Source organism: Molossus molossus, unplaced genomic scaffold, assembly GCF_014108415.1.
Source record: "Molossus molossus isolate mMolMol1 unplaced genomic scaffold, mMolMol1.p scaffold_m16_p_4, whole genome shotgun sequence".
Classification (NCBI taxonomy): domain Eukaryota; kingdom Metazoa; phylum Chordata; class Mammalia; order Chiroptera; family Molossidae; genus Molossus; species Molossus molossus.
In genome coordinates this window covers 106,035,597-106,058,579 of record NW_023425377.1, presented here as the reverse complement: position 1 = coordinate 106,058,579, position 22,983 = coordinate 106,035,597, and the positions used below count along the sequence as shown (strand labels likewise).

The 22,983-nt window shown below is 39.4% G+C and overlaps 1 protein-coding gene across 2 annotated transcripts in view; it reads right to left on the bottom strand.

Annotated features, from left to right (window-relative positions):
- The window catches only part of SH3D19 (SH3 domain containing 19), a 198,419-nt gene that overhangs the window by 46,098 nt on the left and 129,338 nt on the right, over window positions 1-22,983 (bottom strand). Inside the window, exons 1-6 of one of the 2 annotated variants that reach the window (XM_036241680.1) lie at window positions 18,255-18,295; window positions 13,844-13,884; window positions 12,532-12,574; window positions 10,136-10,274; window positions 9,856-10,009; window positions 5,963-6,967 (exon numbers count right to left, since the gene is read on the bottom strand). In XM_036241680.1, the coding sequence (XP_036097573.1) occupies window positions 5,963-6,967; window positions 9,856-10,009; window positions 10,136-10,274; window positions 12,532-12,574; window positions 13,844-13,859 (1,357 nt within the window). In that variant the 5' untranslated portion in view covers window positions 13,860-13,884; window positions 18,255-18,295. Of the gene's footprint in view, window positions 1-5,962; window positions 6,968-9,855; window positions 10,010-10,135; window positions 10,275-12,531; window positions 12,575-13,843; window positions 13,885-18,254; window positions 18,296-22,983 lie in introns of those variants that run through there. The other variant, XM_036241679.1, reaches the window with a different exon arrangement.

The following is a 22,983-nucleotide window of genomic DNA, read 5'->3' as shown; positions in this document are numbered from 1 at the left end:
CAACCTAAGCATCCCTTGACAGACAAATAGATAAAGAAGATGCGGTACATATATATATACAATGGAGAAAAAATGGAAAAAAAAAAAAAAAAAGAATAAAATTTTACCATTTGTGCCAACATTGGATGGACCTAGGGGGTATAATGCTAAGTGAAATACGTCAGACAGAGAAAGATAAACACCATATGAGTTCACTTGTATGTGGAATCTAAGGAACAAAATAAATGAACAAACAAAACAAACATGGACTCACACATACAGTGAGCAAACTGAAGGATGTCAGATGAGGAGTAGGAAGGCTGGGTGAAAAGGTTAAGGGATTAATAAGTACAAATTGGCAGTTACAAAATAGTCATGGGATGTAAAGTACAGCATAGGGAATATAGTCAGTGATACTATAACTATATATGGTGACAGGTAGGTACTAGACTTTTAGGGGGGATCGCCTTGTAAGTTATGCAAGTGTCTAACCACTATGCACACATCCGAAACTAATATAATATTGAATGTCAACTGTAACTAAAAATTAAAATAATTAAAAAAAATTTTTAATTGATTTTAGGGGTGTGGTGGGGAGAGAAACAGAAACATTAATGTGAGAAACATCAATAGGTTGCTTTCCGCATGCACCTTAACCAGGAATTGAACCAGCAACCTTTTGGTGCATGGGACGATGCTCAACCAACTAAGCCACACTGGCCAGGAATAAAAAAAAAATTTTTTAATGTTTAAAGTTCATAACCTTTGACTCAATAGTCCTACTTTTGGAAATTTATTCTTCAGAAACAAAAACACTAGAAGTGAAAATATTTTTGAGAGTTTAATGCAGTGTTTTTTGTTGTGGAAAAAAAAATCCAAAAAAATTGAAAACAAACAACTTGCATATCCATCAATAGGGGAAATGTTTAATCAACTGTGATGCACTCAGGCTGGTATAAGGACACAAGGAGTTAGACTTACATCTACTGGTCTGAAGAGAAGTCCATGAGTCTTGCTGTTAAATGAAAAAATGAGCTGCTGAGTGATGGGTATAGTATGTTAAAAAAATTTTTTTTAAGTAGGAAAAAGTACCTGTATGTATACGTGCTTATAAGCTTTAGTTTGGAATGTCTAAAGGCACAGAAGGCTACATATGATATTGTTCTCACTGGTTACTCTGGGGATTTAGATGGGCTGGAGAGAGACTGATTTGTTTATGTCACTAAATGTTTATACTGCTTGAATTATTACAGCAAATATGTTACTTTGTAACTTTAAAAAATCCAATAAAATAAATTTGATATCAAGAAAAAAGTTTTCAGATGAACACCCCTGTCAAAAAAAAACAAACAAAAAAAAACCCCACAAAATTTAAATGGTTTTAAATTTTAAACCAGTTAAAAATAAGAAGAACAAAGTGAAAATTCTTGTCCCTTTTGTTCCTTTTTCAAGGCAATAATGGCCATGAAATTTTCCACAAAGTAACTAGGGAAATAAAAACTCTCCTTTTGATACTATTTCTCAGTGATTCTATTTAATAGGAAATAATGCAGATATGTATTTTTGAATTTGTCTAATTTAGATAGATTTAGTCCATAATAACTAACTTTTATTTGTAACCTTGAAAAACATAACTTTAAAAAAACTGTATTATTTGAAAAATTTCTAATTTTCATTAGGCTGAAAGATCAGTGTGGGAAACAGATCCCTTTCTGTGGCAAAAACAAGAGGTAACTCCCATTTCCTTTCATCTTAATTCTGCTATGTTCAGCTATTTGAAAACCAGGTTTCCACATCCTCTCCTGCCTACCCACTTCCTTTATAAAAGACAACCTTTGGCCATGGCTGGTCTGGCTAAGCGGTTGGAACATGGGCCCGCAGACCAAAGAGTCACGGGTTCGATTCTGGTCGAGGGCACGTACCACGGTTGTGGTTCCGTCCCCTGCCCTGGTCCTGTGCAGGAGGCAACTGGTTGATGTGTCTCTCTCACATCCTCACGTAGATGTTTCTCTCTCTCTCTCTCTCTCCCTCCCTCCCTCTCTCCCTCCTTCCCTTTTTCCCACTCTACCTGAAGATAAATGGAAGAGCATCCTCAAGTGAGGATTAAAAAAAAGACAATCTTTGTTACGGATTTTTTATACATTTCCCCAAAGACATTGCATATTTGTGAGTATGTATGCATTTTAACACCAACAGCAGCTAAAATACCATGAATACTATCTGTAACTTGCATTTTTCACCTAATATCTTGGAGGCTGGTCCATGGCAGGAGATTATAAGTGGTCTGCCTCCTTTTTAATCACCACAAGATACTCTATTGTATGGATGCACCATGATTTATTTAAACAGTCCACTGAAAGTTATTTCTAACATTCTGAAGTCCTTAATCTGGGGTGCAAGAATAGGCCATTGAAGTTCTGGAAAGCATGCCTCCAAGTATGCATACATGAGTTAAGGGGCTGTTTTCAAGGGAGAGAGATTTGCAGGCTAATCAGGTTTTCCGAGATCTGTGATCCAGAAAGGGTTAAGAAGTGCATTGCCACAAGTCTCTCCATCACAGACTGCTCTGGCTTCCACAGAACAAACACAAAGCATCTCCAAAAGAATCTCCTATCTAAATCTCAGGAAAGTCAATGGCATTTTCCTCCACTTTTATTTGCAGTGTTTATTCTGCCCTCCTTCTAGCCCCTCACACACATAGCCAATTATTCTCCACCTGCTGCCAAACTAGCAGGCCCCTTTATACCTATATCCTCATGCTCTTCATTACCGGGTGGAGAAAAACACTGATGATGATATAGCTTTCAACCCATTACCTGTCTATAATAATATGCTTGCCATCATAATTAGTTCCACCATCCCTGGCTTGCATTTCTGTCATTTCTTTCCCTTGAGTTCTGTTAATAGTAGAAATTGGCTGCTAAACTATTATTCTGGTCTGTGTAATGGGGCTGACAGCAGAAGTATTCTGCTTTTTTTGACAACTGGATATGATTTATAAAGGTGTGAAGAGGAATTGCTAATACTTCTCAGCTCCATTATATTAACCTGGAAGGCATTCTACCCATGAAATGAATCCAATATTAAATTGCCTGTTTTATGAGTTTTTCTTTAATAAATTTTCTAATCTTTATAATGTTTTCATAGCTTCAGTATTTTCTGATCTCTATTTCCTGAGATGAATGTGGCAACTTCATTTTATGAAAACTATTTTATTAGATTTTCTTTATTTTTCAGGAAAGAGAAAGAGAAGGAAAGACATTTTTGTGAGTTTCTCTCCTTTCTCCTGTGTTTTTCTGTTTCTGGCTGAGGCCAGGATGACTAAGCAAGGTTTCACAAAGAGACCATAATTCTTTATTTACAAAGATAGTGCTCTTGATATACCATCAAAAAATCACAAAGCCCAAATAAAAAAAAACAACCCACCACCCCTCTACATGTTGAGGAATTCAGAGATGATCCTGAAGGCCTCCAGAGGGCAATAAGCAAAGAAGCAACAAGGTCCATTGTACACTCCAGAAAAATTGCTTCGGTCGCCATAACATGGATGATGCTGTGTTTGAGGAAGGAGGAGGGGCTCAATTTAGGAGGCCACTGCCTTCATCTGGGCAGAAAGGCCTAAAGTGAGGCAGGTGCAGGAGGGATGGAAACGAGAGGAAGATTCAAGAACTATTCAGAAGGTAAAGCAGCAGGAGTTGGCAACTAATTGGATGTGCAAGGCAAGAAGTAACAACTACTACTTAATGAGCACTTACCATGTTTCAGACCATGTGATAGGGCTTTTCTTCATAATCACATGTAACCTTGCAATACCTCCATGAGGAGTATTATTATTGTGTTTTATAGATGAGGAAACCAAGGCACTGTGGGGTTAAGTAAATTGCCCAAGGTCATATACCAATTAAGTGGTAGACCCAGGCCAGTCTGACTCCAAGTCCAAACAACTAGCCACTCTGTGACATGTAGAAAGATTCAAGGATGATCTCTAGGATTCTCTAAGGCAAGTTGGGTGTGTGACAGTATCACCAAGTGAGGAGCAGAATATAGGAAGAGGAACAGGTTTAAAAAGAACAAAGTGTTCAGTTCAGTATAACTCCACAGTCAAGAGCAATGGTTAAAGTCAGGTAGGGCAAGCAAGTTACACATTTTGCTAAAAGACTGCCTCAATAACTAAATGGTGTGCAATGAAGTAGTAGAAATCAAGAAACAGAAAAGGCTGAGGATGACGCATGAGACTGTACTCATGTCGAATGTATATTGTTGACCTTTCTTTTTTGAAGTGTCTGTAATTATCTGCTTAATGATATAGAATATAGTCTCAGCAATTATTAACTGCCATCCCCACAGAATCCAGAAGGTTCTACAAAAGGTAATATTTCTTTGGCTTATACAGTTTTCACCCCTTAAACAGCTTGCTGCCATAGGATTTACCCATCCCTGTCCTATCCTGAACCTTGTAACACCAAAATGCTTTAAATAAGAAAATGGTATAACCAAGACTTGAAAAGTCTTTAATGTGTTGACTGGTTTAAGGCTTCAAGAAAATGTTGAATAGCAAACATGATATAGTGAAAAATAAACTAGACTTAGAATAAAAAGATTGAGTGCCCTGGCTGGGTAGCTCAGTTGGTTAGAGCCATCCTGATACACTAAGGTTGCAGGTTTGATCCCCAGTAAAGGCATATACAAGAATCAACCAATAAATGCATAATTAAGTGGAACAACAAATTGATGTTTCTCTCTCTCTCTTTCCCTTCTTCTCTAAAATCAATAAATTAAAATTAAACAATTTTTTTAAAGAATAAAAAGATTAAGTTTGAATCTACCTGGGAAAGTTGTAGTTTTATGACACTGGGCAAGTTACCCATTGATCTCTCTAAGTCTCATTTTCTTCATCTGAAAATTGAGGTTAATGACACCTTGCAGAGGATTATCATAAGTATTCAATTAAATAATGGATGTCAGGTTATCTAGCAGAGGGTTTGGAACACTGCAGAAACTCAGTGTATTCTAATATTTTTCCTTTCACTCCCTATAAAAAAGAGGCATGGTACAGCCAGTTATCATGTTGTGTGCATGACAAATATTTAGTAAACATGTATTTGTTATCATTTAAAATACACCTGTGCTGTGCAGAAGCTGGTTTTGAATCACAGAGCTTATACCACTGATGCATGTTAAACATTTTTAAGATGACAGCTAACCTTTTGAAAACACTCTTAAGCTTATATGATCAAAAATTCTCCCCAAATAAGTAAACAGCAGTAAAAGAAATCTTATTAATGACAAGTAGAGCGGCTTAGGTTGACAAATCAAAGATAAGCTTCACCATCACACCCTCCAGCTGAACAGTGTGAGGAAAAAAAACATATTCTCTGCCTCTTGGGAAATTTAATTGTCCTGATCTTGGCAGGAAACTTAAAACTGTTGTATTTATTTACAAAACTTTGCATTCTCAAGGGAAGAGGTTATATAAATATTATGGGGGAAAAATTTGCAACATATGGCTGGGTCCTCACTTCTTGCATTGCTCTCACCAGAGTCCTCCCCAGGGCTGGCCCCACTCCAGGCTCTCCCAGCTGGGCTGGTTCAATCTGAGGAGCCCTCTGGGCCCACTGCATGGCTTCCCATTTAGGAGAAGTTTCCCCTGATTCCTTCTAACGCTTGGATGTCCACCTGCCAGAGTAAGGAAGCCAGCCTCACATCTGTTTACTCCCTAGTCCCAGGCTGCTCGTTCCTGGCTTGGATAATAGGAATCAATGTGTGTCTCCCTCTCTCTCTGTCTCCATCTCCCCATTCCATATTTTCCCTTCCCTCTAGATTTCCATCTCCCACCCAGCTTAATCTCTCTGTGTTTCGCCCAGTCTCTACACATCCACATGCACACCTCAATGACCTACATACTGGAAACAAAAACAGCAAGTACCACTCAAGAGACCCTTTGATGAGTTTAGATTCCCCTTCACTTCTGACTTTTACTCACCCAGAACCATCTCCGAACCAACAGAGTCTTCAACCATGTTCCCAAATGGGGTGGGTAAGATATCATCATCAAAGCTGATGAGGTCAATGTCCCCAAGAGGCTTGCTTTGCAGACCTGGGACTGGGGGGTTGGTTGAGGGCCCTTCGCCCAGTGACCTGAATGCTTTGGCTTGTGATGCCACTGAGAGTCGGGGAGGAATGGTGACTGGTTTTAGCAAAGCTGCAGGGCAGGTGGGGTTTTCCGAGGAAACGGATTTCTTCAGCAGCAGAGGTCGAGGAGCAGGAGTCGGGACTCTCTTCCCGCCATCAGGGCTCTCCACCACGGGCTCTCCTCCCAGAATCTCATGATTAACACTCCGTGTAAAGCCAGGGTTTGGTTTCTTTGGCAATTCAGGTTTGGTTACGGAGATGCTCCCCACTTCTTGTGGTAGAGAGTGCGGGGTAAGCCCTTCTCCAGCGGCCCCCTTACGTCTGTTTTCATTCCAGGAGTCCAATTCTCCAGGAGCTCTGTTAGCAGCTGGTTTGGGAGCCACAGAGGGCTTCCCCGAGGGAACAGCAGGCCGTGGGGGGAGTGCTCGAGGAGCGATCTCTGGTTTCTTGGGCAGTGCAGAGGTTTCTGTATTTGTCTGACTATCAAATGCTTTGACCCTTGAAACAATACTATTTTGGCTTCGTTCTGTGTTCATGATGTTCATCACTGTCTGACTATCGAAGTCGTTGGTATTATCCAACAGACACTGGGTTCTGCTTGGGGGTGACTCCTCTTCTGTGGCTGCTGGGTTGATTTTCTGATGATTCTGCTCTTTACTGTGAGTATTTCTGGCTACTGGTCTGAGGTTGCCTTTTGATCTTGGTCTTGGCACTGGACATCTTGTAGCATTAGAGTTTTCTGGACAATTCTGTTCCTCAGAAATGTCAAAGACAATTAAAGGTGCCACATTTGTGGGAAGATCACTGGCTGAGACCCCTGGGGAAGGCTGTAGAGGTTTGAGAGGTGCCTGTAATGCTGATAAGACAAAAACAAACAAGAAGTTGCAACATTATAATTTAAAAGAAAAACATAATAGAAGATACATAGATTTTTAAAGATACACATGTAGAATACAAAGAGAATTTGGTTTCCTTAATTAGTAAACAGTAATTCCAAAAGCAATGTGGAAATGTTTATATTCAGCTTCCTACAGGAGTGTTCAAGTTATATTTAATCATATAAGACATATCTTCATTACATAGTATTTTAAAACACCATCAAAAATTTGTTTTAAATTTATTGACTTCAGAGAAATAGGAAGGGAGAGGGAGAGAGAGAGAAACATCAGTGAGAGCCCTGGCCAGTTTGGCTCAGCGGTTAGAGCATCAGCCTGCGGTCCAGAGAGACCTGGGTTCAATTCCCGCTAAGGGTCCGTAACTCGGTTGCAGTTTGTCCCTGGCTGGTCGTGCGGGTGGCAGCCACTCGATGTGTCCCTTTCACGTCGATGTTTCTCTCTCTCTCTCTTCCTCTCTCTCCCTCCCACTCTATCTGAACAAAAAAAGGAAGAACGTCCTCAGGTGAGGATAAAAAAAAAAACGGAAACATCAATGAGAGAGAACATTGATTGGCTGCCTCCCGCATGCCTCCACTGGGGATTTGACCCACAACCTGGGCATGTGCCCTGACCAGAAATCTAACTGGCAACCTCTTGGTGAATGGGTAGATGCTCAACCACTGAGCAACACTGCCCAGGCCCATCAAATTTTTTATTCTCAGTAGACTTATCACATGAACCATTTATCTCTTGCTGTCAAAATTCCAGCAATTCTTGCTTTACTTTTCCAAAGTAACTTACTTTTAAAAAAATTTTAATTATTATTTTATTTTTGTTACAGATGTTTCTCCTTTTTTTCCCCGTTGACACCCTCTTTCCTATTCCCCCACCCCGTCCCCGGCTTTGTTGTCCATGTCCATTGGTTGTGCGTACATGCATATAAGTTCTGTGGTTTATCTCTCCCCCAGACCCTTTCTTCTGAGGGTTGTCAGTCTGTACCCTACTTCCATGTTTCTGGGTCTACCCTATTCCTCAGACTGTTATGTTCATTATATTCCACAAATAAGTGAGATGATGTGGTATTTGTCTTTTTCTGCTTGGCTTGTTTCGCTTAGGATAACACTTTCCAGGTCCCTCCATGTCTTCTCAAAGGATAAGAGATCTTTCTTTCTTACTGCTGCATAGTACTCCATTGTGTATATGTACCACTGCTTTTTTATCCATTTGTCTACTGATGGACACTTGGGCTGTTTCCAGATCTTAGCAATTGTAAATAGCACTGCTATGAACATGGGGGTACATATATTCTTTCTGATTGGTGTTTCAGACTTCTTAGGGTATATTCCTAGAAGTGGGATCACTGAGTCAAATGGAAGTTCAATTTTTAATGTTTTGAGGTAACACCATATTGTTTTCCGCAATAGCTGCACCAGTCTGCATTCCCACCAGCAGTGTACTAGAGTCCCCTTTTCTCCACACCCTCGCCAGCACTTGTTGTTTGATGATTTGTTGATGGCAGCCATTCTGACATGTGAGGTGATGCCTCATAGTTGTTTTCATTAGCATCTCTCTGATGATTAGTGATGTTGAGCATTTCTTCATAAGTCTCTTGGCCATTTGTATGTCCTGTTTGGAGAGGTGTCTATTTAGTTCCTCTGCCCATTTTTTAATTGGGTTCTTTGTCTTCCTTTTGGTGAGTTGTATAAGTACTCTATATATTTTGGAATTAACCCCTTATCTGATGTATCATTGGCAATTATGCTCTCCCATACAGTGGGTTGCCTTTCCATTTTGATGGTTGTTTCTTTTGCTGTGCAGAAGCTTTTGAGTTTGATGTAGTCCCATGTGTTCATTTTCTCCTTTGTTTCTGTTGCTTTAGGTGATGTATCAGTGAAAATTCTGCTGCGCATGATGTCTGAAATTTTGTTGCCTACATTTCTTCTAGGATTTTTATGGATTCATGGGTCACATTTAAGTCTTTTATCCATTTTGAGTTTGTTCTTGTGTATGGTGTAAGTTGATGGTCTAGTTTCAGTTTTTTGCGTGTAGCTGTCCAATTTTCCCAACACCATTTATTAAAGAGGCTGTCTTTACTCCATTGTATACTGTTGACTCCTTTGTCAAATATTAATTGAGCATAATGTCTTGGGTCAATTTCTGGATTCTCTGTTCTGTTCCACTGGTCTATATGCCTGTTCTTTTGCCAATACCAGGCTGTTTTGATTACAGTAGCTCTGTAGTATAACCTGATATCTGGTACTGTGATCTCATCTACTTTGTCCTTTGTAAAGATTGTTGTGGCTATTTGGAATCTTTTTTGGTTCCATATGAACTTTTGAAGTATTTGTTCTAGCAAAATAACTTACTTTCATCTGTCATCCTAATTCAATGCTTTTAAAAAGCCTAATGGCAGTGGGATGGGGGTTGGGGTGGTGGGAACAGGGAAGAGGGTCTCAATGGGGGAAAAAAGGAGGGATATCTGTAATACTTTCAAAAATAAGATAAAAAAAAAAAAAAGCCCAACAGGACAACCACCTCTAGCATCCTATCAAGTTTAAATTGCTAAATATAATGTCCTCCTCGATGGGAACAAAGGGCATCAGTAGTAATACCAACCATGAATTAAAACAATCATGTTTTTGTGATATGAACTAGAGTGACTCTAAGAGACTGGGGCTTCAGGTCTTGAGAATGAACCATTGTAATCACAGCAAACCCAAATAATAAAGAAAGCACACCAGATCACACTGACTGGGAAGCAGAGCTCAATCAATTAGGTACAAATTAAAAATTATTTTAAAGGCTAGAGCCTACTGATTACTTTCCTAGAACTAGGTCAGAATTAGGGAAGACAAATTACTTGCATTACTTTGAGGCAGATGGTTGTCTATGTCTTCTGAAAAGTCCGTCTGAGTTGCAGAAGTAATAGTGTGCCTGGGAGAAGCAGCAGCATTATTATTATTTGTCGTATTAACTTGAACTTGGTTGATTTCTTTTATGACTTGTTCATAAGATGGTGGGAGCTGTAAGAAAAAGAATGAAGATTTTAGACATCTATGGGCAACAACCAACATGTTAATAATCACACTATTCTAATCTTTGAACTTCATTTAAAAAATAAAATGCAAAGAGATAATGTATTTATTCACCTCAGCAGGAACCAGCTCACCGGGCCTCCAAGGGCCTGCTGCAGAGGACGGGGGAAATCCTAGTGCTGGGGGTGGGGCTCCTGGAAACCATGAGGCTGGCCTCAGTGGCTCAGCTGCCACAATGGTGATCTCCGGGCGCCTAGCAGATAGAAGCCTCAGTGAGGTTTAGCAGGTTGGTAACAAGCTATTGTCTATATGCAAATGTTCAAAGATTCATGAAAACAACTACCACCCAAAAAGTTACATAAGAACCACCATAGTCACAGAAATGACCTGTCTGGCCTGGGCTATCTCTCTAACAGTACACCTAGGCAGGCTTCAAAGGATCAAATGGCAGTCATCCTCTATGATTTTGGCCTCAAAAAGTTAGAGATGAACCCTAAGCACACATAGCTCTGCCTTGGTTGACAAGAATATGTACTAAGTAAAGCCTATACAAGCTTTTAATTCAAGGGCTCTGCGATCTAGCCTACAGCACAAACATAAATACATTGTAAGGTAGAAAAGTGCACTGGTCAACCCTGGCCAGTTTGGCTCAGCAGTTAGAGCGTCAGCCTGTGGACTGGAGAGTCCCAGGTTCGGTTCCCGCTAGGGGCATATACCTTGGTTGCGGTTTGTCCCCAGCCCCAGTTGGGGTTGTGTGGGTGGCAGCCAGTCGATGTGTCTCTCTCACATCGATGTTTCTCTCTCTCTCCCCACCCCCTCCCGCTCTATCTGAAGATAAATGCAAAAAAATGTCCTCAGGTGAGGATTAAACAAATAAATAAAAAAAGAAAAGTGCATTGGTCAAATAGAATTGTTTAGTTTTCTGTTATTATGAAGTATAGACTCAGAAATGATACCATATAAACAAAATACCCTTTTCCTCCTCTCCCACCTCTCTGTTCTAGTTCAAAGTTATCTCTAAGTGTTTAGAGTTCATGTGTTCATTTCTAGAACCTGACTAATGTGTCTGTGTTCCTGGCTAGTTTTGTATATGAATTTGATGAATCTTTAACACTGAGGAGCCATAATGATTTAGGCATGACTTCTTTCATCATTTTCTTAACCAGATTCTACAGTTTCATGTTTAAATCTTACCTTCAACCTGATTTCCTAACAAACATTAACTGTATGATTTTGAGTCAATCAACCTCTCTGAGACTCAATTTTCTGTTCTAATAAATAGAAATGATGATACCCACTCTTCCTTTCTCTAGTACTCTATGCAAAATAAAAACAAAACAAGCACTATCATTATCAAAACTATGCATAGACACACATTCATACCAGCTTGTGAAATGGTGGACCGTGCTCATTGATTAAATTTCAATGGTATTACTAAGAACCTCTGCTTATAGCTTTTGTCTAAGTAAATAATGATTACTAATTAATAAATGTTAACCATTCTATATGCATTAATCTGTATGACAACCTCGTAAGGTAGGTCTGGTTTGTACCACTTTAACGATGGGCATAGTGAAGCTAAGAAGAGCTAAGTAGCTTGCCCAAGGTCACATGGTGACAGTCAAAATTTGAACTTGGGTAATGACTCACTATGAAGTACTTGTTCTTCACTCCCTGATTCTATACTATAAGAAATTTGAAAACAGGGAGGATGTCTTATAAAAATCCATCCATCCATTCATCTACCCATCAACCTTTCCATCCATTCAGCCTTCTGTCTATTTGTCCTTCCTTCTATGTATCCAGTGACTCATCCTCCCTCCTCCTCTCCTTCCCTTTCTCCATCAGCCATCTAGCCACTTATGCATTCAGCTATCTATCCAGACTGCCTGCCTCTTTTCCTTTCTTTATCCTTCCATTTTTCTATCCTGTCACCCATCCATTTATCTATGCAACATTCAGTAAATAGCTATGAGGTACAAAACACTTTTTAAAATTATTTTTTCTTCTTTTTAATTAATTTTTTAGAGAGAAAGGAAGGGAGAGGGAGAGAAAGAAAGAAACATCAATGAGAGAGAACATCGACTGGCTGCCTCTAGCCTGCCTCCCCCAGAGATTTGGCCCACAACGTGGGCATGTGCCCTAACTGGGAACTGAACCAGCGACCTCCTCGTGCATTCTCAACCAGTGAGCCACACTGGCCGGGCCAAAGCACTTCTTTGAAGCAGGTTGAATAATACTTTATATGAAGCAGTTGCTTAATAAACATTTTCAAATTGATGTCAGTAAATAATTACTGTCAAAAGAATACTTTCAGGCTTGTATTGCTTCTTCCCTCAAGCAAAGTCTTCATAATTCAAATGTATAGATTAATTCAGGAAATGTATTGATGAGGCAGAACTTTATAATACACTGCTAATGAAAGAGAAATATTTAACTTGCTAACTAATAACACACTTTTATTTCATTAATAGCAGAATATATGCCCTCTATTATAAATATAACCATACCTCCTATCTCGATGAAGCTCACTCTGAATAGAAGTCCGAGAAGCTATAAAAGAAAGAATACATTGATATAGTACAAAATTAGTATATTCAATGAAGGTTTAAATTTTTATAGGGTATATTATTATTTTTTTAATTTAGCTTATACTTGACATCATATAGAAGGTATGGATTTTAACATCCATAGTAGAAAAGCAAATCAAAATTATCTTTTCATATGGTATAAAATTAATTATAGTATATATTTGAATTCATAAAAGCATAGATTTAAAAAACTCTCCAAAGCACATTCTGCAGTTCTGAAAATAAGTTACAGAATGAGAAAAAAGAAAATGAGAAAGAGAAAGAGAAAAAAGACAGCTATAAATAGAAACTGCATGATATTATGACACGAAATATCAATGGGCAGAGAAATTTGTTAAATATCTATTCTGATCCATGACTATACTTTTGTAATGTTTGTTTATAACTCTATTGTAAAGAGAATCAAGATGGTCAAATTTTCATCTACTTTCTACTTTGCTGAAGTTTTATAATCTTTAAGTTGTTTTAGTACTTAAATTAAGAGATAAGTAGAAAAACTGTTCAAATCACTTTTATAAACATGTTTATACCATATAATATATATGCAGTACTAACTTTTCAAGCTTCAAACTTAAACAGCTAGATCATTTAAATTTGTCAAAATTTTATTTTATTTATTTTATTTTTTCCAAATTTTATTTTAAAGTTAAACTACTTCTTTATCCAACAATCTGAACAATATGTCACATATAGGGTCTCAAACAGAAATTTGTTTCCAATACCAACTATTTCTACCAGTTGCCCTCATATCGCTCCAGTATTCTAATTTTTCAGTTCTTCTGATTTGTAAAGGTTGAAGATACAAATCTTTTCTTTTTTTGTCTCCTAGTAACTTCTGATTCTCTCTATACAAGGAGGCTGACACAGCTGGGGAGGCCGGGGCGGAGGTGGGAGTGAAACGGAGGCTGGGACAGAAGCTGTGACAGCTGAATCTATTCCGGGTTGGCAAAGCAAACCCAACATTTGGAACCAAAACCCTTGGATCTCAAGTTGTAGGATGTCGTATCATCAACTAGTGTGACTTAAACCATGCTGTGGTGCATTTTGTCTATTGGAATAAAAGGACAGAGAGGCCAAAGCTCGGAGTGGTGCGTCTGATTCGTAGGAATGGGTTCCTTCAGTCAGAGGCATATTGAGTGTGCTACAATCACATGACCATCACCACTACAGCCAGAATCAGCAGACATAGCACTGGTACAAGACATCACGTTATTTATTGTCACAAACATACCTCTTCCACGGGGCATTTTTGCTGTGCACTATTCATGAGTGCTAAGAGAAAAAAAGAAGGGGTTATAGAAGAGGAAAGGGAGAAAAAAAGAGAGAATCCAGTTCCCTATGCTCTAAAAGGAATTCGAGAGCAAGACTGCCTTGCCATGCCACTCTGCATACATCTACAGAAAGAAAAAGTTGATAAACCACAGTTTTAGGAGTAAAGAAGTACACTGTGGTAAAGACATGTCTGTACAGAGCAGACATTCACATACATAACCACACTAAAAAAAAAAAAAATCTACCTATAGTTTTTAGCAACAGTGCAAAAAAGATCTAAAAATAATTTTGTAAAATCAATTTGCTACTTCAGTAGGAATCAATATTAAAGTATAAATGATATCTAAAAAGGAATTCAGTAGTCAATTTACATCCTTTTAAATCAGTGGCTTTTCACTTGATTCTGCCCTTTCACACCAGAGGGCATTAGTACCAGGTCCCCCTGGTTAGCAGAGTGGCATTCCCGCTCTGGAAGGAGCCGAACGAGGGGCGAGGAGGTCTCCGAATCAAACTAACAGATCTCTACATCCTTTTAGAAGCACTGCTTTCCCCTCTCCTGCTCCAATTATTATTTTTTAACATTCACTCATCTATGAAATCTCTTTTCTCTCTTGATTCTGATAGAATAACTGGCACTTTTGTCCGTGATGAACAAGTTTAGCAGCTGGAAACACTTTAGATGCTCATGGCGGATTTTCATGTGGTATCTCCCACTCTTCCTGCTAGTTTCTTAACTGTCCACGTAATCCATTCTCACTTTCCCAGATTAAACAGATCTGATGTAGCTGCTGCCAGGAAAACGCACTGCCCATACAGACCAACGTGCTCCTCTTCACCCCTGCCACAAGCTGCTGCTCCTCTCACGTCACTTTGATCAAGGCCACAGAAAAAAGGCAGCGCTTTCAGTTAAAGTTATTGATTCATTTTACAGAATTATTCTGAAACTTTTCTAGCTCATATGGTTACATTCTAAGTACAAAACAAATTCATATTGAGTTGTTTATAAAAGACTAAGATCTGCATTTGCAATATTTGTACTAATAAAGACTCCGCCTATGCTCCACTAGGATCACAAGCATGAAAGGGCCCAGTGACCATCTAACTCCGGCCTTACAGGTAAGGAGATGGAGAGAGAGGTTTCACTGATTATCCCAGGCACACAGCCCATTATAGGAAGGGCCGGATGAAGCAGTGTGTTCCCAGAAGTGGTTTAACTTCTTGTGGAGCCAGGACAGCTGGATGCTTGTCCTGATTCTAAATAATTCAAAAATACCAATTACATGATGGTCAGAAGAAATAAATATACAGAAGGATTATTATAGTATAAGCATCCTTTCTATAATCCTTACCAATGAAAATCAAAATAGTAAAAACTAACTACATTTGCTTGAGACAGGGTGTGAACTGGATGCATGTGACATGATGCTAAGAGTGCCTATGCAATGGAAAGCTCACGGCCTCGGATTCAGGAAGTCTAGGTTCACATTGATGCTCTTCCTTGTGAAGCCATTTAACCTCGCTGAGGCTTGGTTTCCCTACCATCTGTAAAATGAGGTCAACACCTACCATGAAGAGCATTATTTTACAGTGTACATGAACAGTTCCTGACTTACAGTGAGCTATGAATAGTAATAATTTCTGAATTTCAGAGAATAATTTTCTTTTAAAAAATTAATGAAAGGGGAAGCATGAAATTCTAGATATATCCAGTTAGAATGCTTTAAGATCCTTACCCAAAATATTTAAGGATCATAAGAATAAACTGCAAGAAGAAAGACCTCAAAGGCTTGATTGAAAGAATTTAAAATATAACCAGTTAGCCCTGCCAAGTGTGGCTCAGTTGGTTGGAGCATTGTCTTGTACACCAAAAGGTCTCGACTTTGATTTCCAGTTGGGGTAAAAACTCAGGTTGCAGGTTTGATCCCTGGCTGGGGTGCATATAGGATGGGGTGCGTATAGGAGGCAACTGATTGATGTTTTTCACATCAATGTCTCTCTCTCTCCCTCTCCCTTCTTATCTCTCTAAAAATCAGTGGAAATATGTCCTTGGGGGGAGGATTAAAAAATAATAAAAATAAAATACAACTAGTTAAGGAACATTGCCTTAAAAATGTGATAAAGTCTCTATCCTTGGCAGGGTTCGATGATTAAGTCTGAGATAGTAAAGCAAACATTTCCCTGGGTTGGATAAGACAAAAATTGTTTATGACGTTTTCTTCTGGAATGGGCAAAGAGAAAAAGAGAAGGGGTGGCCCAATTAGTCTTCATCCTGTATTGACATGGCATCATGTGAGGATCTATTTGGCCTTCTTGTTTAATATTAGCAATAAATAGAACCAACAAATATTTCTTTAGTGTATACAAAGTAACACATAAGAATTAAAAGACAACTCGGTTAGTGATAAAAAAAAAAAAGGGTTCCTCAAAGCAAGTGTTTTTCCATAGTTTCACCTCCTCCTTCGTCTCTGCTAGGGTTGCTTCAACAATTTCCTCTTCTCTCTGGCTCCAGTCTGATCTCTCCACTGATTCCTTTCCTGCTGCCTACAGAGGACTCCATGCTTCCTCTTCCTAAATAGTGTGTAAACATGTTCAAATCTCCTCCTGGCTTGACCTTCATCCCTTCTAAAGCTAACCCTTTCTTCTCCTATTTACCCCCACATTTCAGAAAAGAGCAGCCGCCACCAGCTGTCCCAGTCTCTACATATTCCATTCATTGTTCTAATTGAAGTGTGGCTTCCAAGTTCAATGTTCTACTTAAACTGCTCACTTGGAAGTCACCACTGACCTCCAAAGTGCCACATACAGTGACCTAGTCTCAGCCACCTTGTGCCTGATCATGCTGCAACATGAAGAGCTATTTGCGATTCACTCATTCTTTTAGAAAACCTTGCTTCCTTTGACTTCTAACACAGAGCCAGCTCCTAGGTTTTCTCTTATGCTGATCACTCTTTCAGCATGTTTTTGCACACTCCTCCTTAGCTGCTTTTTCCTTAAGCCTAGCATGGTATGGGGCCTGGGGTAAGCAATATCCATCTTGAAGTATCAATGAGAAGTCCTGTATCAAATACAATCCCCAACAAAGAAGTCCTGAAACCCAAGAGAGAGGAAAGGTAAGAAGCCAGAGAACAAAGGCAAGAACCAGGAGACAGGACTCAGTGAAAGGAGGCCCTCTCCTCAGCAGGGCTGGGTTTTTGGGTCATGCATCTTTTGTCCTACAGCACCTTAAAGGTACGGCTTGGTCCCAGACATCACTGTTTCCCAAGATTCTGTCCTTTGTCATCTTTATCCTCTATGCTTTCTCCCTAAATGGTTAACTAGTCCCAGGACTGTGCCTATAACCTTGATTACCCACAAACTGTATCACCAGAAAGAAATTCTTGCCTAAATTCCAGACTAGTTTCTTTTTAAATTATCTCCCTACCCTTTCTCTCTTCCCACTCCCACCCCAAGGGCTCTAAGACATTTAAAGCTGTGACGATTTTTTTATTTTCACATCTGAACTCCCCTCAACATAAACTGTGGCATTCCCACATTCTTATAATTCACCACCACCAATAACAAAATGGAATGCGGAGAACTGTGGAATATCTTTCTGTATTGCCATCTTACAAATTGTTCACTACAATCAGTTCGAATGCATGCTCTTCACAACCTGTGGTAGCCTAAATGCATACTGAATATTACAAATTATGTTTCTAAAAATGGTATACCTCTTCCTTAGGGTAGTGATCTCAGCTCAAATAATGTGAAGAACATCCAAAATCCTTGCTGTTATCTTTTTTTTAATAATGAGTATGCCATGTTCTATTTGGAAAAGGGATCTATGCAGAGCCTTTATTAAAAGAATGTGAAAATCCTACACACCGAAAGCATGTTTTAAAGCTTTAACCAAGAGGTAAAGTGAGTATTGCTGTTATCATTCTGGAGAGAATTCCATTACAGGACTTCTATCTTATATGTGGAAGTGTGAGCCAATCTCCATAGGCATTTTTACAGATAAATAAAAATACTGTGGAAGCAAGTAAGTAAAAAAGGACAGGGCTTGTTTGGTATTTTTCAAACCTATCAGATGTCTCTACCTATAGGAAATGGTTACATAAAATTTATACTAGATCATAAAAACTGACTAGATAAACCAGATTTTTTTTTTTTTTTTAAACAGCTTAGTTCTAGAAGAGAAAAATGTTCTGAGGAATTGGCTTATCAGTAAGTGAAAGTTGGATAACTAGCTGCATGTCTGAAATGGCTTATTATTCCGTAGGAGAAGTTCCTCTTGTAAGACTCATCAAACACAATCATTTGCTAGAAATCTAAACCATCCTTTAAAATTATTACAGAGAAAAACATAGAGCAGGAAAAAACAAACTTACATCTCTTGATTACCGCTCTAATGGATGACAAGGGTCCTTGGCTGGAAAAAGAAAGAAAACTTATTACACATTCATTAATCCTTTTGAAGAAGAATCATTCATCATGCCAGGTCATTTCTGGGACTCAATATGGCGCCAAGCAGTAAGTTTGATACATTAATTACTGGTCTATCCTCTTTACAAAACACAAATTAAAAAACATTTAAAAATTGCCTTTGATATTTAAGATGTTTTACGGGAGGTGAGGAGGCTGGAGAAGTATATCTGCAGTATAAATAACATTTTGCCTTGAAGTTGCTTTTATAGCTACCTACATACTGCATCTTCCAGTGAACTACTTGAAGTCAGATAGCAAATTACATGATGCTCAAAAGATTCTGAACCCCACCCCCATCTCTTTATGTTTGACATTAGAATTCCTGTCTTCTCAGGTCAAAACAGATCATTACTATAGTCAGTTTGACTTAAGGACCAACAGTATTTCCTTCTAAGGTTAGAATTAAAACATCACCCTAAAAATAAAAGTCTTTTGCTTTGATTTTTGTTCAACAGCTGGTTGGTCCTGACTGCCTCTGACTGTGTAACCTTCAGCAAGTCACAGAACTCTTCCGGACCTCTGTTGACTCAGGGGTCAAAACCCTCTAGAACTGCAAAGGTTTATGCTATTAGTTTTCCAAGTTGTTTGTTTTTTGTCTTTATTCATATCAGCTGGACTATTTTTTGAATCATTTAGAAAAAAATACATTACCACGAAAATTTATGATTTAGAAAAAACGTTCTTATTTATAAAATTCTTCAACATTTTTCACAATGGTATTTTATTGCATTTTATCTTCAGATAGAACGGGAGGGAGAGAGGAAGAGAGAGAGAGAGAAACATTGATATGAGAGAGAGACATTGAGTGGTCACCACCTACACAGGGGACAAACCACAACCCAGGTATGTGCCCTTAGTGGGAACCAAACCTGGGACTCTCTAGTCTGTGGGCCAACGCTCTTACCACTGAGTTAGATAGGCCAGGGCTCATAATAGTCTTTTATAATTTATACTACTTTTTAAATTTATGTTCTTTTAAAATTTCTGATTGTGGTAACCTGTATAAATCCTCTTGCCATTTCTTAGGTAAGTACAATAGGAAGACACAACAACATACCAGTCCATTTTATAAAGATACTTTATTTTATTATTATTTTTAATTTTTACCCGAGGATATTTTTCCATTTATCTTCAGACAGAATGGGGGAAGGGGAGGGAGGGGGGAGAGAGAGACACACACACCAATTGGTTGCCTTCCGCACGACCCCAACCAAGGTACATGCCCTTGACTGAAATGGAACCTGCGACTCTTTTGTCCATGAGCCCACGCTTCAATAGCTGAGCCAAACTGGCCAGGGCAGGAAGAGATACTTTAAAAATATACTATTCTGCCCTGCCACTTTTGTTCAGTGGTTAGAGCGTTGGATATAATCAAAGAGTTTCAGGTTCCATTCTGGTCAAGGGCATGTGCCTCGGTTGTGGTTTGGTCCCTGGCCCTGGTTGAGGTCGTGTGGGTGGCAACCAATTGGTGTGCCTCTCTCACAGCGATGTTTCTCTCTCTCTCTCTCCCTCCCTCCCACTCTATCTAAAAGTCAATGGAGGCCTGGCCAGTTTGGCTCAGCAGTTAGAGCTGAAAAAAAAATTGTGTAAGGTAATATAAAAGAGGTAACAGCACTAAAGTGCAAATAGGTTGACTGAAGGCTTAGGAGAAACTTCTTGGTATATGACTGGAGTGAATCTGATTGTGAATATTGTGTCTACTGACACAAAAAATCAAAAATCAAAAGCAGGCCCTGGCCTGTTTGGCTCAGCGGTTAGAGTATCGGACTCCAGACCAAAGAGTTCCGGGTTCTGTTCCTGCTGAGAGCGCATAACTAGGTTGCAGTTTGTCCCTGGCCCTGTTGGGGTTGTGTGGGTGGCAGCCAGTTGATGTCTCTCTCTCACATCGATGTTTCTCTCTCTTCTCCCTCTCTCCTTCTCGCTCCATCTGAGGATAAATGCAAAAATGTCCTTGGGTGAGGATAAAAATAAAAAATCAAAAGCAGTATTTAGAAGCAAAGACAAAAATCCCAAAGTTCCATGTGTGCCCAGGCAACAAATAAGGGATGTTACTGAATGTTTGCTCATTAACACAGATTCGGTGTGATGTTATTATTACTTAAAGACACCCTTTGTTACTCTTGTGAAGAAAAAAAGTGTACTGAGGTAAAACATGGGGGGTTTGGGGGTCAAATTGCCCACTTTTAAAAGATATGTTGAAGTCCTAACCTCCAGTACCTCTGAATGTGACCTTATTTGAAAATAGGGTCATTACAGATGTAATTAGGTAAGAAGAGGTCATACTGGAGTAGGGTGGGCCCCTAGTCAATATAACTTAGAAGAAGGCCCCGTGAAGACAGAGACACGCAGGCAAAGTGCCATATGACATTGAAGACACAGCCCGGAGGGTTGCAGCTGCAAGCCAAGGAATGTCAGAATGCTGGCAAACCACCAGGAGCTGGGAAGAGGTGAGGGAGGATTTGACAATGGACTTCAGAGGGAGACGGCCCTGCCACCACCTTGATTTCAGACTTCTGGCCTCCAGAATTGTGAGACAATAAATTTCTGTTGTTTTAAGGCACCAGGGTGTGGTACTTTTGTTAAGGCAGTCCTAAGAAACTAATACAGGGGTAGAGATGCTGTACACTTTGGGCAATTTTCTATATGTTATACTTCAGTTAAAAGTTGGGGTGTGTGGAATCTTGGCACAAAATATAATTTTGACTGAGGTCAGCACAGGCTCTACAGTTCTCAAGATTTACAGTATCATGTTTAGACTAGATCTATAAAACCAACCAACCAACCAACCAACCAACCAACCAACCAACCAACCGACCAACCAATGAACCAAACAACCAACCAGCCAGCCAGCCAGCCAGCCAACCAACAAAACAACCAACCAAAATTTTATGTCTAAATAATGTTTTCCAAACTCTAAAAGTTTAAAATTCTATTTTGAAGTGTAATAGGTTTTCTGGGAGGACAAATAAAAAAGAAGGCCTGTGGTCGCATACATCTCCATGGGAAGCAGTTTTGGGCTATTCTGGCTGTGCAGTGAACACAATTTCTGTATCTCAAATGTAGTTATGGATGCAAAAACTGAGGTTTAAAGACGTTCTGCAGAGCAAGGGCTAGAGGTGAAGTTCCCACTCTCTAGCTTTAAGAGAAAGCCTCATGGGAGTCCTCCCTCAGTATGAGCTCAGGCTCATATCTCAGCTGGAAACCTCCAGGAAGGATGGCCATCACGAAGGTAGACATGGCTCCATCCATATTTCCTTCTGATGCCTCTACTTATTGGCTGCTGTGAGTTTGTGCAACTTGGTTTCTCTAAGGCCCTTGTTTCCTCATGTGCAAAAGCAAGAATAAGTCAATTTCCTCATGAGGTTGTTATAAAGAGTAAGAGGGAGAATCTATTAAAGCATTTAACACAATGCCTGGAAAAAAGTGTGTGTTCAATAAATGTGAGATGCCATTATTGTCATTATTAATATTTGTTCATAATCTTTAGGGGACTCACAAAACATCTGCCAATACATACAACCCTTGGCAGGTTCTCCCTTTGGGGTCTGTTATCATACAGATGGTAGGCCTAACTAATAGTTTATGTTTTTAAAATAGTTTTTTCTTTGCCCTAGCCGGGTGGCACAGTTGGTTGGAGCATCTTCCTGTGCACCAAAAGGTTCTGGGTAAGGACACATACCTAAGTTTTGAGATCGATTTTCAGTCGGGGTGAGTACGGGAGGCAACCGATGGGTTTCTCTTTCACATCAATATATGTATGTCTCTCTCTCTCTCTCCCTCCCTCCCTCCCTCTTCCTCTCTCCCTCCTTCTTCGCTCTCTAAAATCAATAAAAACATATCCTCAGGTAAGGATAAAAAAAAAGATTTTTTTCTTTGAGCTTTACTTTGCTGTCCTCTGGCTTCTGCTGTTTAGATGGAACCTGAGCCTAGGTCACTCCACGATAAAACAAAGGACTGCAAAGCTCCATCTTTACTCCATTCTAAATTTATAGGCCTATGCCCTGGCCATTGGCAGAGTTAATCCAGATCTTTTGCCTTTGGTTCTTTTTTTTTGGTACGTGCCCCTAGTGGGAACCGAACCCAGGACTCTCTGATCCACAGGCTGATGCTCCAACCGCTGAGCCAAACTGGCCAGGGCACCTTTGGTTCTTTATTTTTAAATATTTTTTATTTTTGGCCTGGCCGGTGTGGCTCAGTGGATTGAGCATTGCCCCCATGGACTGAGAAGTCCCGGTCCGATTCCCAGTCACAGGGCACATGCCTGGGGTTGCAGGCTTGGTCCCCAGTGGTGGGTGTGGAGGAGGCAGCTGATGAATGCTTCTCTCTCACACTGATGTTTCTATCTCTTTCTCCTTCTTCCTTCCTCTCTCTCTAAAAATATCTATAAAAATATATTTTGAAAATATTTTTATTTTTAAATTACAGTTGACATACAATACTATATTAATTTCAGGTGTACAACCCCATGATTAGACATTTACATAACTTATAAAGTGATAACCCCGATAAATCTAGTACACATCTGATACCATAAATAGTTATTACAATGTTATTGACTATATTCCCTATGCTACATCCCCATGATTATTCTGTAACTATCAGTTTGTACTTCTTAATCCCTTCACCTTTTTC